The following is a 15261-nucleotide window of genomic DNA, read 5'->3' on the forward strand; positions in this document are numbered from 1 at the left end:
AGGAAATTCAGTTCTAGCCTGACATTACTACATCCAGCACCCTTTAGGAAAAGAACCTATTACTTCAAGCCAAATGGAGTTGAGGGTCTTTCTTTCCCAAATGGAGTTGAGGGTTTCTTTTCCACACCCACCCAGTAGGCCGCACCCACCCTGGCCACACCCACCCAGCCCCCCAAGGGCAACCCAAGGGGGAGATATGACTTGGGCAGGCCTGACCACAAACCCATGAACTCTCCATGAATTACCCATGAAACAAACCCCCAAAAAAACTATCCTCCAAAAGGTATCAGTTTTTTTGTTTAGTGCGGTGTTTATACACCGTTGACCCTTGCTGGTTTACTGTACATCTATTGCAGACGTGTCAAACACAAGGCCCGGGGGCCGGATGCGGCCCACGAAATGGTTTCATGTGGCCTGCGAAGCCATCCTGGAAACAGTGAGGGAACGGCCCCCGCTGCCTTGGCCCTGGCCCAGGCCGGCCGGGAGCCAATGTACAATTTTGTGGTGGCCATTTATGCTGAAATGCATTCAGTCTTAGCTCCACAAGGCCGTCTAGAAACAGCGAGAAACCAGCCCCTACTGTGTCTCTCCCGCCCCCTGGGTGCATGTTGGGGAGGTGTCACCCTTTGTGAGGAATGAAGAAATGTACCATGCTTTGGCACTTGCCCCGGTCCCACCCCCTTCTGCCAGAGACCCTCAGATCTGTCCCACTCCTGCCTAGGCCCCCACAGGCCCCCTTGACGCGAACGATGTAGGGCTGGCCATGCCCACCCAGTAGGCCACACCCACTCCATCCACGCCCACCCAGTAGGCCGCACCCACCCTGGCCACCCCTACCCGCCCCCCCCCAAGGGCAACCGCAATGCTGATGCGGCCCTCAATGAAATTGAGTTTGACACCCCTGGTCTATTGAGATTGATTAAAAACCATTTAAAAAAATCCACATTCAAGCAGTCACATTGCACACCAAATGGAGGCAGCTCTCTTTCAGTGCCCTGGACAGAGCAAGTCCTAAGAAGAAGAGAGATTTCGGGGAAAAAAATAAGAGAGGAAGTTTCATCCACTTGAACCCTCTAGGGTTGAATACCACTATGGCCTCCCTGTGGATGATGGGCTTCCTCCCCTTGCAGGAGACTTTAAAAGTGGAAGAGGAGCCTCCTCTGGTTCTTTCAGGCCTGCCACCACGATGGGGCACGAGAGTTGCTTCTTTGGAGGCAGCCCAAATTCTTCTACTCAGACGGAAGATCACCTTAATCCAGGCTACCTTCTCAGAGGGGCTAGCAGGACGTAAGCTCCATAGCTCCCTTGCAGTTGGCACTGAAAGGGACGTAGTCTTTCGATGGAGGTCCTACCGTTGTCTGGAGGGAGCCTTTGCTATATCTTGTAACAGCAACTTCTACCAGCTGTGCGGTATCTGCAGGACTTCCGGTTCTCTGCTTCCATTATTCATTGCTCCTGTGACTCTGGGGGAGGTTTCCCTAGAGGTGCCCTGGGCCCCATGTATGATTTATTCTCTCTCTCTCTCTCTCTCTCTCTCTCTCTCTCTCTCTCTCTCTCTCTCTCTCTCTCTCTCTCTCTCTCTCTCTCTCTCTCTCTCTCTCTCTCTCTCTCTCTCTCTCTCTCTCTGTCTGTCTCTCTGTCTCTGTCTGTCTGTCTGTCTGTCTGTCTGTCTGTCTGTCTGTCTGTCTGTCTCTCTCTCTCTCTCTCTCTCAGCTCCCTGATAATCTCACCCTTTGGCATTTGAGGCACAACAGGATCTTAACAATAAATAAGGTTGCCCTCGCTAGATGTGATCTCAATGACTAAAGCAATGATACCACTTTTTCCCTGTCTGAAAGATGCTCCCCAGGATATCACAGTGGTTAATGGAGCACACTGTGCACTCAGGGAAATCATCAAAACTGCTTTGAAAGCGCTTCCCCAAAATGTGCGGGAAAAGAAGTGATTGATGTGGCTTAAACAAGTAAAAGAGGTTGAAGTGACAGCTAAATAACACGTTGTATAGATCTTGTTTACGGCGTTAAGCTTGCTGGCGTTCCGGAATGTCATTTTCTCTTCATTATTGTACTGATGGGTCTTTATATTTGGCTGGTGTTTATTTGGCTGGTTTTGAACCTCTTTGACATGGCATTCAAGTGATCGTATCTTGTCTTAATAAATTGGCTTATGAATATCTCTTTTGCCCACGCATTTATCCTCCTCTCCCCTCCTTTTGTGGGAGAAACAAGCAAAGTACAAAGTCCCAAATTAGATGGAGTTGCTTCAATTTGTCCACTGTGTCTCTGGAGATCGTTTTTTCTGGGCGGTGTCTGCCCTTCCGGTGAGACCCATATCCTAGGGAATATTGCCATCTGGGACCCCAAATGCAAGCTCTGGTGGTCCCCTTTTTTAAGAACAGAGACAAGGTCACCTCATTCCAGAAAGCACCTATAACCGTGATGGCGAACCTTTTAGATACCGAGTGCCCCAAAACCACCCTGCCTCCGTGCCCTCCCCTGCCCCCCTGCCCCCTGAGCCCCACTCCACCCCCTGCCCTGCCCCCCCACCCGCAGGGCCACCTACCACCTCCACAGCCCACAGCAGCAGATCGCGCAGGTGGCCCTGCAGCACCATAGCAGCCATGCCCTCCGCCCGCGCCCCGCAGCATCATCTGCGCACGACGGGCGTGAGGGTGGAGTTTCGTCCCTGCTGCCCGGCTGCCATGTCCTTGTTTGTGCTACTCTGCGCGGGCTGCACCCGGGGCGACTCTCCTCCGGAGGGGCTGCTGGTGAGGAGGGGGCTGCTGGGAGGGAGGCGGTGGTGGGGCAACAGTGTGCTTGCCCACAGAGAGGGCTTTGAGTCCCGCCTCTGGCACACGTGCCATAGGTTCGCCACCACTGACCTATAGGAATGAGCGGCATACAAGCAAAACACATGAAATGAAATGAAATGATTAAGATCTAGTTTTTCTGAAGGGCACTTTGGATGGATGAATTGCAAATCCTTTTGGGTAGCAAATGCTGCTGGTTGATTCCGTTTCCTGCAATTGTGGTTATTTGGTTAGCTTTGGTCATGTGAATGTTGTTATATTTTAACCTGGTGACTAAAGCAAAAGTATAAACTGTTCACATTCACTGTTTCCTGGAGCATGTGAGCTCACAGTAAGCAAACACCTGGCGGAACCAAAGAGCAAGAAAGTCATCTAAAGGGCTGATGAAGCCACTCTGTCCCGTCCTCCTTCCCGTCTCAGGATTTTGATTTCTCTGGCACTTTCAGGTTTGAATGGAGCTTAGGAGGCTCGTGGGCTTGACGTGTTGTGTAGCCACTGAGTGATAGGATGAGAAATATGAGGCTTGGTCTCATAGACCAAGGCTACGGGTAAAATATGCCTCAGCTGTGAAGTAAGTGCTTGGCCTGTCACAAATTGCCTCAGCCATCTTAAAGAAAGTGACATTAGCTGACACGCTGTCCTGGAGGAACATTGTGAGAAGTGCCGAGGAGCAGAAAAATCCAAATAAATGTCAGTTAAATAGGAGAAACCAGGACCTTCCTGGAGCTTGAAGATAGCTGCGTGAAGCACACTAAATTGTGGCTTTGTGAATTTTGGAGGGTTTTTTTAGGTATTTTTTGAAATGATGACCTCTTCATGAATCCCTTGAGTTCTAGAAGCAAAACAACTGGGGAGATGTGTTGTCAAACCTCAGAAATTCAGGGATCAAGCTTGAGCAGCTTGGAATGATTTACCTTTCCAAAAAATACAATATTCTTGGTTGTTTCTCACTCAGTCATAGATGAGTGTATACAACAAACATTATCCTTTCACCATTTGCAATTCCTGAGGATTCCATGATAAGATGCAGAGTTGCATCATCTAAATGAGACACCTGCAGGATCTTTCCCAGCATGTAAAAACTAGGTTTGCTTGCTCTAAGGATGGGGGTTTGAGGGTAAGGACTGTGGTTAGGGGGGGAAAGGCCTTCATCCTACCCAAAAACTTTCATTCTTGGGTGATGGAGAAAAAGTCCCGCCTGGTAAGAAGAACTTGTGAATGTTGAGTGAGTCCGTCAGGTGAAGAACTTTGCATGGGATCTGTCCTTTGTGTTTCATAAAATTGTTCTCCAAGGCTTTTCCTAGGAATGCCTGGTTCAGAAATGTGTTTGGAGAAAGTTGGGGCTTGTTCCAATGGGGTTTGAAGTGACTACTTATAAGATTGGACTCGAAATACCAATTGTCATCCAGAATGTGTAGGGGAAAAGACCAAGAAGAACTTCATCTGGGGGAGGAAGCTACAGTGAGCAGGGAAGAAGCAGGAAAGACTAGGTTTCTATAGGTCAGTGATGGCAAGCCTGTGGCACGCGTGCCAGAGACAGCACTCAGAGCCATCTCTGTGGGCACACCTGCCGCCATCGCCGCCAGCTTGTGCAGGTCCATTAGGCCACCGCTGGTGCATGGAGTGGCAGCCCCACCCAGCACATAGGAGGCGAAGCAGCTGGCTAGCAAGCTCGAGTAGAGGTGGTAGAGCGCCCCCCATGTGCTCGCTGGTCTCTGTTGCGGGGGCTGATGGTGTCAGGCAGCAGCCGCCCCTGCTTCACCTTGCCCCACAGCAATGGCACCCCTGCCCTACCCCCTGCCTCGCCCCGCAGGATGAGCCTCCTGCCCACTGCCCCACCCACCAGAGATCCCTTGGATCTCCCCCAATCCTGCCCAGCCCCCACAAGCGTCCCCCCCATGAGCAACATCAAGGTGGCCATGCCCACCCTGGCCACGCCCACTCAGTCTGCCATGACCACCACAGCCACGCCCACCCAGTGGGCCATGCCCACCCACCCCCCTGAGGGCACCACAATGCTGATGCGGCCCTGGCACTTTGCGATAAATAAGTGGGTTTTGGGTTGCAGTTTGAGCACTCGGTCTCTAAAAGGTTCGCCATCACTGCTATAGGTCTTCCCTTCTCCTTCATTTCGTGAATTATCTTGGTCCCGGCACTCTCTCTGAGCAACTATTTCTTGTATGCATAAGGCAGACTAAATACTTACTGAACCATTATCCTATGATATTGGCAAATGTGACTTCTTGATTCTATTTCTAATAAGTAAAAAAAATATAATTAAGATGTGTCTTTCTTCCTGGACACTACTCTGCAGGCATTAAATGTCCCTGCTTTTGTTGGTTTCCCCCACCCCAAAAAGAGCTGTAAGTTTATTTCCTTCAGGACGGCCTGACCCCTCTGCATTGTGGAGCCCGAAGCGGCCACGAACAAGTCGTACGGATGCTGCTCGACCGTGGAGCCCCTCTTCTTTCCAAAACAAAGGTAAATGTTGTGGAGCTCAGGATTTAAGGAATCGCAGACTCCAAAGCCTCCCATTTATATCCACCTTTTGTTTCGAAGAGGCTGGTGAAGAAAAGAGTGTGGCTGAATATAACATGATTGGAAATTCACTTCCATCCATAATTTCTGTTCTTTTCCAGCTTAGAAACAGCCTTGCATTTAGGTGGGACAGGTAGTGCCTTTTAGAATTCTCAGGATGCTTCTTTGTCTACATTATTTTGTGTTACTTATCACAACAACTCTGTAGTTTAGGTCAGAGGTCCCCAACCTTTTGGGTACCAGGGACCAGTTCCGTGGAGAGAGGTTTTTCCGCGGACTGGAGGGTGCGTGGTTTTGTGTGCTGCCTGCATCTCGCAGATGGGGCTTCACTTGTTTGTGCGGACCGGTTGCTGGCATGCCGTGGCCTGGTACTGGTTCATGGCCCGGGGGTTGGGGACCCCTGGTTTAGGTTAGAACTTCTGCACCCATTTTTTCAGATGGGAAATGGGGCAATTGTAGAACTTACGACAGGTTCCTTGATTCCTGGTTATTGAAGGAAAAGTTCAGTCCAAGCCGGGAATAAACAACATGGCGACTGCTTTAGAAAGAAGGTGGCAGTTTATTGGAGAGGAGAGCCAGACAGAAAGATGGTTCTGGAAGAAAAGAGAGAGAGCACATATAGGGAGTGGGTTTTTATACCCTCTGGGGCTTTTATTTGGAGTTGTTTCCTGTTCCTGTTTGAGGCTTTGTATTTCCTGTGTCATGTATTCTGACCTGAGTCTGGATGTGCCCTTTGGCATCTGGGTTAATCCTATTATGTCCTGTCTTAGAGTTTGGGTGGGGTAGATTTTAGGTGTCTGTCTTTCTAAGCTTCTAGCTGGGGGCCTCCAACCTTCCTGGATTATTTACATCTGCATTTGTACAGAGCTGGTTTCTGCTTGGGGGAGGGAGACTTGGGGCTATTAAAAAAACTGGGCATGCTTTTCTGCCTCTTTAAGATCCTTTGAGGAAATATATTTTTCTGCCCTTTTAATATTTCCTTCTCTGGGGGGGGGCTGACTTCCCACATGGTTCACCATAAAACTCAGCCCTGTGTCTTAGTTTTTTAAACAGAAACATGCCGCTTTCTGTCTTTTCTGCCTATGCCCTGTGAGCTGGTGAAAATTAAGGGACTTCAAGCATGCACGGCAGATAGATCGATGCCTATTGCTATTCATAGCTACGTTTTTCTTCCTCTCAGGTGAACATTTATTCAAACAGGATTTTCAGGTTTTGTCAATGTTTGGCCAGAGATTACAATCCTTCCATCTGTCAACATTTGACCTGCAGTGCCCGTGATTAATTTGACTGTTTCCTGATAAACATTTTCTCCCCGTATCATGGGCAACCAGTTTGAGAAGCCTAAATTATGTTATTATTATTTATTAAATTCGTATAGCACCCAAATCTCAATACAGCTGAGAGGTTCACAGGTAAAAACATTAAAACAAATATTAAACAATAGAAGAAAGTAGAAGAAAGGAAATAAAAAGTTAGCAAAACCCAGACAAGGGCCAAAAACAGATGCCAGAAACCTGGGCAAAGAGCCAGGGCTTCCAAGCCTTATCTAGGCCTAAGTACAACTTCAGCGGTGCCAAGCAGCATGCAAGTAATTCTATCCGCCCAGTTTGGGTTTGATTTTCCCACGTCAGTCTGTCTTTCGAACCAGGAAGGATTCAAAGCAGCTTGTGGGACAGAATGGGGCATCCTCCTATATGTTGGAAGTGGTGTCTGCACCTCAGTCCCGTGTGTTTGGCCTTGGCTCTTCTTCCTCCAGTGGAGAATCCTAAAGCTGTGTTTTCTGCTTGCTTCAGCCGAGGTCTTGAGAAAAGCTCGGATAAACTGTAAAGCTGTTTTCTTAAGGCATTCCTAAAATGGCATTTTCTTCGTTTTTCAAAACATTGCGTTGACTACAGTGTGGATTTGATTCCGAAATGGTCTTTTTTTAAATTTCTCACATTGCCTTAATGTACTGTAGCAGCAGAAATTCAGCCTAATGTGGATTTGGTCGTGACCCACTTTAAACCATTCATGGCCCTTGTTTTACTCTTCTCTGATCATTACTTTTGGCACAAGCAAATGGCTGCTAACCAGAAAAGGAGATGCTAGTCGATTTCTTGAAGAAAAAGGGCCATGGAGAACCTCTTCCCTCCTTCACCTCTTCTGGTACCTTCAGTGGTGCTTCTTTAGACCCGGGCTGTCTACAATTTGTCTCATCACCCCAAGGGATGATGGTCTCAGGAAGCCTTCTGAAGCTCCTCTCCTGTCTCAGTAGATGGCAGCCTTGGCCCAATTTAGTCTAGGCTTGGAATCTAAGCAGGGTTAGGCCTCTTCGACACTTGCAGGAAGCTCAACCCAAAATCACAGGAAGGAGAAGCTGTTTTTAAACCCAGTCCCTTTCAGACTATAACACTGTCATGCTTCTGATAGATGAAACTCTTCAAAGAACTTCGAGGCATTGTTTATCTTAAAGAATCTTTATTTGAGTAGCATAGCATCGGCACGTACATAGGCCAAGCCAAAATCTGAATTCCCCTCCCCTGAACACATAGTATCAAAGCACAATTCCTTCCTCTAATTAACAGTCATAAATCACATTCTCCAATATGTTTGAAATGCCGGCTTTCCCTCCAGTTCTTCAACCCGCCATTTCTTATCATCTCTTATTTCAAAAACCTTGGTTCTCACACTAGTTACAATATTGTTATGTCTAACAAAACTCCCATGCACATTCCTCTTCCTCCCCTCCAGTATCATCTAATTCTAACTCTAATTCTAAGAGTAAAAGATAAGAAGGAAAATGGCTGCATCTCCATATGTTGTCAAAGCAAGAACATCCGATGTTAGCAGCGTTGACAAACACTTTTCTATGTAAACAAGTTTTTAGAGTAATCTTATTTAGATAAAAGTGGATGCAAGGGATGCAGAATACCTCTTTTCCCGGTAAGCCAGGAAAATACTAAGCATGGGAATGCGTACGAACTTGACTATTTGCCCTCTTATCAAACTGTTAACCCACAATAGCTCTCAATTGTGGCTGTCCTACTAGGCTTGTCATAAAAGGCGCTCAGTATCAAAGAGCAATTCTAAGCATCTCTCGTGTGGACATTCTCTCTGTTGGCTACCTGATCTGTTGTTGACGGCTTCTATTCATACATCAAAGATTGATTCAAAAAAATGCCGCATTTCCTTGAGATGCATCCAGAAGGCCTTTCTGCAACCACTGACTTTTTTTAAAGATCCATGTCTAGAGATCTGTGCAAAGTAACTTTAGATTTGAATTGAGGCCTTTGAACTATGGTGCTGGAGAAGACTCCTGCAAGTCCCCTGGACTGCAAGACGATCAAACCGGTCAGTCCTAGAGGAGATCAACCCCGACTGCTCTTTAGAAGGCCAGATCCTGAAGTTGAAACTCAAGTACTTTGGCCACCTAATGAGAAGGAAGGACTCACTGGAGAAGAGCCTAATGCTGGGAAAGATGGACGGCAATAGAAGAAGGGGGCGACAGAGAATGGGGTGGCTGGATGGAGTCACTGAAGCAGTAGGCATGAGCTTCAATGGACTCCAGAAGATGGCAGAGGACAGGAAGGCCTGGAGGAACGTTGTCCATGGGGGTCGCAATGGGTCGGACACGACTTCGCAACTAACAACAAAACTTTAGATTGTTTGCATTCCTTCGCTAGGGATATTTTGGACGTAGGTCTTTCTGGGTGTGTGGGAAAGGTTTCTCTTTATTTAAATACAGGGTTCTTACTTGGTGAAAAACAACCCGGTGGTTTAAAAGATTAGAAGCCTATTCCTGTCTTGGCTTGAAAAGGTCTGACTTCCAGGTTAAGCACTTCTACCAGTGTAAACATTCCTTTTTTTTCTTTTTTTCCTTTCCTGCGATTACTTTGAAGTTCCCATGGATGTGTTGCTTTTGTAAGATAAGAATCACAGCCCCTTGAAAGGTTTCCCTTGAGCCTCCCCCTATAAATACCCATCCAGCTGAGCAGCTAGACGAGAACCAGATGTTAGTCTTGTCTTTATTTTCCAGAGGTGGTTTTCTTACTCTGCTTCCCCTCTTCTGATATTCCAGAATGGCTTGTCTCCGTTGCACATGGCGACCCAAGGGGACCATCTCAACTGCGTTCAGCTCCTGATTGAGCACCACGTACCCGTGGACGATGTGACCAACGACTATCTGACAGCGCTTCATGTGGCCGCTCACTGTGGCCATTACAAGGTTGCCAAGGTTTTGTTGGACAAGAAGGCGAATCCTAATGCCAAAGCACTGGTGAGCACACCGGGGTCCCTCCTGTCCCCCCCTCCCCCGTTTACCAGCTAGGTTGGGACTTGTGTTTGAGAGCTGGGAGAAAAAAACATTGCAATGGTGGTAGGGTTCAAGAGAAGAGGCTGTGGGCCTCCTTGGGTTTATTTATTTATTATTAATTTATTTGAATGAATGAATGAATGAATGAATGAATGAATGAATGAATGAATGAATGAATGAATGAATGGAGGGAGAGAGGGAGGGAGGGAGGGAAGAAAGGAAGGAAGGAAAGGAGGGAAGGAAGGAAGGAAGAAAGGAGGGAGGGAGGGAGGGAGGGAGGGAAGAAGGGTAGGAGGGAGGGAGGGAAGAAGGAAGAAAGGAAGGAAGGAAGGAAGGAGGGAAGGAAGGAAGGAAGGAGATAGTGGCTTCCTTAGAGGGTTTTTTCTATAATTGCATAATAGCAGTCTTGTAAAAGTGAGATGTTAAAGAGGAAAGATGTACATAGTTTGGTTTTTTTTTAATGTCAGGATTTTCTTTTTCTATAGCCTGGACTTTGTTTACATTTTTTTTCCTTTTTTAAAGCAAAAGTTGTACTAAGCTTATCATGAATTTCCCAAGACAGATTTCTAGAATTTTGAACTTGAAAATGGAACAAAATTGCACTATTGATTTTTGACAATTGTGGTCAGAGGAGAGGAGAGGAGAGGAGAGGAGAGGAGAGGAAGGAAGGAAGGAAGGAAGGAAGGAAGGAAGGAAGGAAGGAAGGAAGGAAGGAAGGAAGGAAGGAAGGAAGGAAGGAAGGATCTCAAAATCTAAATTAGCCAGGGACTTTTTCAAGGAAGACAAGCCCTTATAGTACATAAATTGATAAATCTTGCACTGGAAGGTTTTAACCTCCTAGCTGAGGGCAGTGGAAGAGAGGGGTCAGTCACACCAAGACCACCTCTCTCATGGACCAGATAGCTCCAGGTGGGATGCAGAAAAGTAGCCCTTAGCACAGTGGTTCTCAACCTTTTTAAGGTTGAGGACTAAACCAGTTGTAAGTCGAGGACTAAACTGGTCGTAAGTTGAGGACTACCCAACCGGTCATAAGTCAAGGACTTTCCCTGCCTGGGAGCAGGCCGACCACCAGCCGGCCCAGCCCAAGGGAGGTAAGGCACCTGCCGGAAAAGGGGGAAAAAATGGCGGACAGCCTTGCTTGGCGACCCCCGTGAAATGGTCGATCGACCCCAAATGGGGTCGCGACCCATAGGTTGAGAACCACTGCCTTAGCAGGAAGAGAGAGACCCTTGGCAAATGCAATCAGAAGATTTCCTTGATGATGACGAAGATATGGCATTGGTGGTGATTGGGACAACAAAGGAGAGTTCTCATTCAGCCAGACTAGGTAATGACTCTGAAAGCATCTGATATTTTTCTCCAGTTGAGAAGGTAGCTGAAGTATTTTTCTTCAGAGGTGAGACCCAGTTCTGTCAGTTGCTTTTAAAATAAGCAGCTGATGCTGCTTTGACTAGTTTAAAAATTTATGGTCAACATCTAAGCAAGTGCCGCGAGCAGAAATACGTGGATCTTTGAGAGTCAGGACATCCCTTTTTTAAAAAAAAAAAAATGTCGCAGTTGGACTAACGCAGTTGTGTGCTGGATGATACATCTGTTTTTTGTTTTCTTTGAGCCACATTTATCATTAGCATTTTAGCAAGGACAATGAACTATTTTTACCAGCTTATATGACCCTATAAAGGTATTTACTGAAAGGGTTGGGCTAGGAGTGAGAGACCCCGTTTTAAACTCACTTTCCGTCATGGGAGCTTCCATGTGTGTGTGTGTGTGTGTGTAATTTTTCAGAGTCCCATCCCTCTGTCCCAGCCCAACCTACTTCACCTTTGTGTGCAGATAAAATCAACTGCTTTGAACACCTGGAGAAACGGAAACAAACAAATCATAAAAAAAAAGAGTTAGCAGTCATACACTATTAAAAAGGGATGGATAGATTTTTGTAAACTCTCTTTTGGGGGGGATTTTTGTAATGCTTTCCAAAAAAATTTTCCAGAACGGTTTCACGCCTCTCCACATTGCCTGCAAAAAGAACAGAATTAAAGTGATGGACCTTCTGCTGAAACACGGAGCCTCGATTCAAGCTGTCACAGAGGTAAGGCATCTTCGCAGCTACGGTCAGGTTTATTTAAATAAGCCCTGTTACAGCCTTGGAGCACAAGAGCGGAGGCGTGCCAAAAAAGGATTCTCAGTAAACATGATCTCCACCTTCTATTGCCTTGGTGAATATTTCTGTTTGCTAATTTCAAGACAACAAAGTCCTTTGGCGAAAACTTTGCCTTCATCTCATGAATTACTGAGAAACCCCAAAGAGCTGTATCCAAAATTGACCCAGAAAAGACCTTGTTATGCCGGTCTTAGGTAATGACCTTCAACGGAGACACAACATTTCAAGCTGGAGTAAAAGAATTACAGTAGTGGCCAGAATTGTGGAAACCTTTTGGGAAAAGTGTATTTTTGAGGTTTGATGGCTAATAACACCACTTTGTTTTGGAGGAGTACCCTAAAATTATATATCAATGGAAAGATAATTTAATCAAGAATGTAAGGCAACATAGTTTGTTCAATTATCTGTACTGTATTCTATGAAAGGTTATAGCCAAATAACCAGAAAAAGGAAGCACCACTTGCTTAGGTTGATCTCAGGTAGCTTTCCTTCATCTGATGGTAGCCAATGAGCATGAGTGTTTAGAGAGCCAATCAGGTGTCCTCTTGTTTTGGCCATGAGCCAATCAGATCACAGTAGGATTCAGTCATTGATGTCATGTATTGAAGCTGAGAGGAGGGCATTTGTCAGTGTGTTATGTGATCGCTATCCAGTTGGTTGGGTTTTTTTGTGTTCTTTCCTTGAGTGAGCTTGTAAAATGTAATAAAATTAAAGTCATGGTGCAAAGAGTTGACTGGTTGCCCAGAAAGCGATGTAAAACAGTATTATGAAGTGAACGAGGCTGCAGTTATAAAGAAATTAGAAGAAATATTGGTGGAAACCAAAGGTGGCATTTCTACTGTACACTTTTCCCAAAAGGTTTCCACAATTTTGGCCATTGCTCAATTTTCGCCATGAATTTTTAAGATAGCTTTCACTGCCATCAAACCAAAATAGAAAAGCAAACTCTCGTTCCCACATAGGTGAAATGGAACATTGTAAGTCTCTGTGATGCACACGAACGCATAAATGTGCTCTTGCCCGAATGCTTGGATTTGATCTGCCTACGTGACTCTTTTCAACTTTTGGTTTCTGCCTTTCTGCACTCAAGTTGCTTTGAATCAGGGGTAGTCAACCTTGGCTCTTTTATGACTCGTGGACTTCAACTCCCAGAATTCCTGAGCCAGCATAGCTGGCTCAGGAATTCTGGGAATTGAAGTCCACGAGTCATAAAAGAGCCAAGGTTGACTACCCCTGCTTTGAATTATAGAAAACAAACCTTCTGGAGAGCTATGCGTACAGAGTGCAATGGAAGATGTCTTCCAAACCTAGGTAGATGCGCAGGATGCGGCCTCAGTGTCAACACATTGGTTTTGAACGTGCCACAGGTTGGCCTTGTAATATTGAGAGAGGAACCCGCACCACTTTACATTGGGATGTGTGTGTGTGTGTGTGTGTGTGTGTGTGTGTGGAGAGAGTTTCCTCCTTTAAATTCCTGGGGGTCTACCTCAGCGAAGATCTCACCTGGAAAATCAACACAATCCAGGTGGCCAGAAAGGCCCAACAGAGACTCCATTTCCTTAGGGCAGTGATGGCGAACCTTTTAGGGACCCAGTGCCCAAACTGCAACCCAAAACCCACTTATTTATCACCGGGTGCCAGGTGGGCATGGCTGCGGTGATCATGGCAGACTGGGTGGGTGGGGCCGGGGTGGCGGGGGCCAGTCCCTCGCCATCTCCGGGGCATGGTACGCGTGCCCACAGACAGGGCTCTGAGTGCCGCCTCTGGCACGCATGCCATAGGTTCGCCACCACTGCCTTAGGGTCTTGTGAAAGAACAAAGTGGAACAATGACTGATGACCTTCTTTTACCGGTCCACCATAGAAAGCATCATCTCACACTGCATTATGGTGTGGGGTGCTGGCTTGACAGCCGCGGATAGAAAGACACTACAGAGGGTGGTTAGCACAACACAAAACATCGCAGGCTGTCCCCTGACACCACTAGACGCCATCGCTAGGGCCCGCTGCCTTAGAAGAGTGAGGAAAATCCTCAGGGACGACTCACACCCCGGTCAGCACTTCTTTACTCTCTCCTACCTTCGGGTGTAGGAGATATAGAAGCATAGCCAGCCGCACCAACAGGCTGAAGAACAGTTTCTACCCAAGGGGTGTCAGACTCCTGAATGGGAAATAACTCCATGTATGATAGACTTGCGGGGCCGGCGCGTCGTGCAATAAGTTCACGTGATGCAATAAGAGTGTGCGTTTGTTGTCATTGTGAGTCGTGATGGGGGGGTGCACAAAGGGAGGCTCATCCAATCTCATTGTACGCATGTTGTACTTTGACAATAAAGGATTTAAATAAATATTGGCAATAGCCAGCCTTGTATATTTTTGCAGTCACTAACCATCAGGTGCCAGCTCAGCAAGCTGCCCCCCTAAACATTCAGCCCCCGGGGTACTCTGCTAATGCTTTGCTTATATTTCGGTTCTTTTCTTCTCTCTGCTTATTTCCTAGTCGGGTTTGACTCCAATCCATGTTGCTGCCTTCATGGGGCATGTAAATATTGTTTCACACCTGATGCACCACGGAGCTTCTCCCAACACAACCAATGTGGTAAGTAGCAGGGTGGACCTTTCATTACTGGGCAGGCTAGTGGCCTCCTCCTCTCCATCTCCCTTGGCTGGGCTGTTTGTCTAGGGCAGAGATAATGACCTTGTCTGGAACCACAATTTGAAGCTCCCGTTGTTGGTTTTTCTACCAACCAACACAACAGGCCAGCACTCACACTATCTTTGGAGTTCTCCCAGCTGGATTTCAGAAGAGGGAAATACGAAGTGTTCTCTCCTGGGCTACGAAGGGATGGGTCCTGCAGCTTTTCTCTCTCTAGGTCTTAGCCAAATTTCTTTTTAACCATGATCTGTGCCACGGGGAGAGAAGGTTTGTGCATGATCACAAGCCACCTCCAGTCTGTGGGAAAGCCTCTATTTCTTGAATGTCATTTTGAGGCCACTCTGTCCATGAAGCAGATTCCAATCAAAGCTGAGCATTTTTCAGCCCCCACAGGAGGAAGAGAAGCTTTAAAAATCAGAGTGGTTTGTGGCGAGATTGTTCTCCCAAAGCTGGCCAGAGAATACCTGTTTTTGTTTTGCTACGGTCTGCCACGGGCCATTCTCTGCTAGGCTCAATGCCATGAGAAGTGAGCCACAGGCGCACTCAGCACAATCTGTGCTATGGGCAGGATTTGCTTTTAACTCTAGCAAACTCTGGCAAACGCTCCAAACATGCAACTTCCCCTTTTCAGTTTCTTGCTGTCCTTGCCATTTCCCTAGTGACCCATCCTTTGGTTGAAGTGCGTGAAGCTCCGCAGATTGTTAATAGCCTTTTTTATTATTACTATTGATTTGTTTCGATTGGCCCAGCTGTGAGTTTGCCTGCTGACAAACAGGCATCCAGAGTCCTCAAGCACAAGAGCAGAGA

The 15261-nt window shown here is 46.8% G+C and overlaps 1 protein-coding gene across 1 annotated transcript in view; it reads left to right on the top strand.

Annotated features, from left to right (window-relative positions):
• Nucleotides 1–15261, top strand: part of ANK3 (ankyrin 3) — a gene marked incomplete at its 5' end in the record, with an annotated part of 147572 nt that overhangs the window by 20706 nt on the left and 111605 nt on the right. The window contains 4 exon segments of the mRNA XM_029284794.1: nt 5192–5290; nt 9405–9602; nt 11629–11727; nt 14299–14397. Of these exon segments, the coding sequence (XP_029140627.1) occupies nt 5192–5290; nt 9405–9602; nt 11629–11727; nt 14299–14397 (495 nt within the window).

This window comes from Protobothrops mucrosquamatus, unplaced genomic scaffold, assembly GCF_001527695.2.
Source record: "Protobothrops mucrosquamatus isolate PMUCROS unplaced genomic scaffold, P.Mucros_1.0 scaffold953, whole genome shotgun sequence".
NCBI classification, from domain to species: Eukaryota; Metazoa; Chordata; class Lepidosauria; order Squamata; family Viperidae; genus Protobothrops; species Protobothrops mucrosquamatus.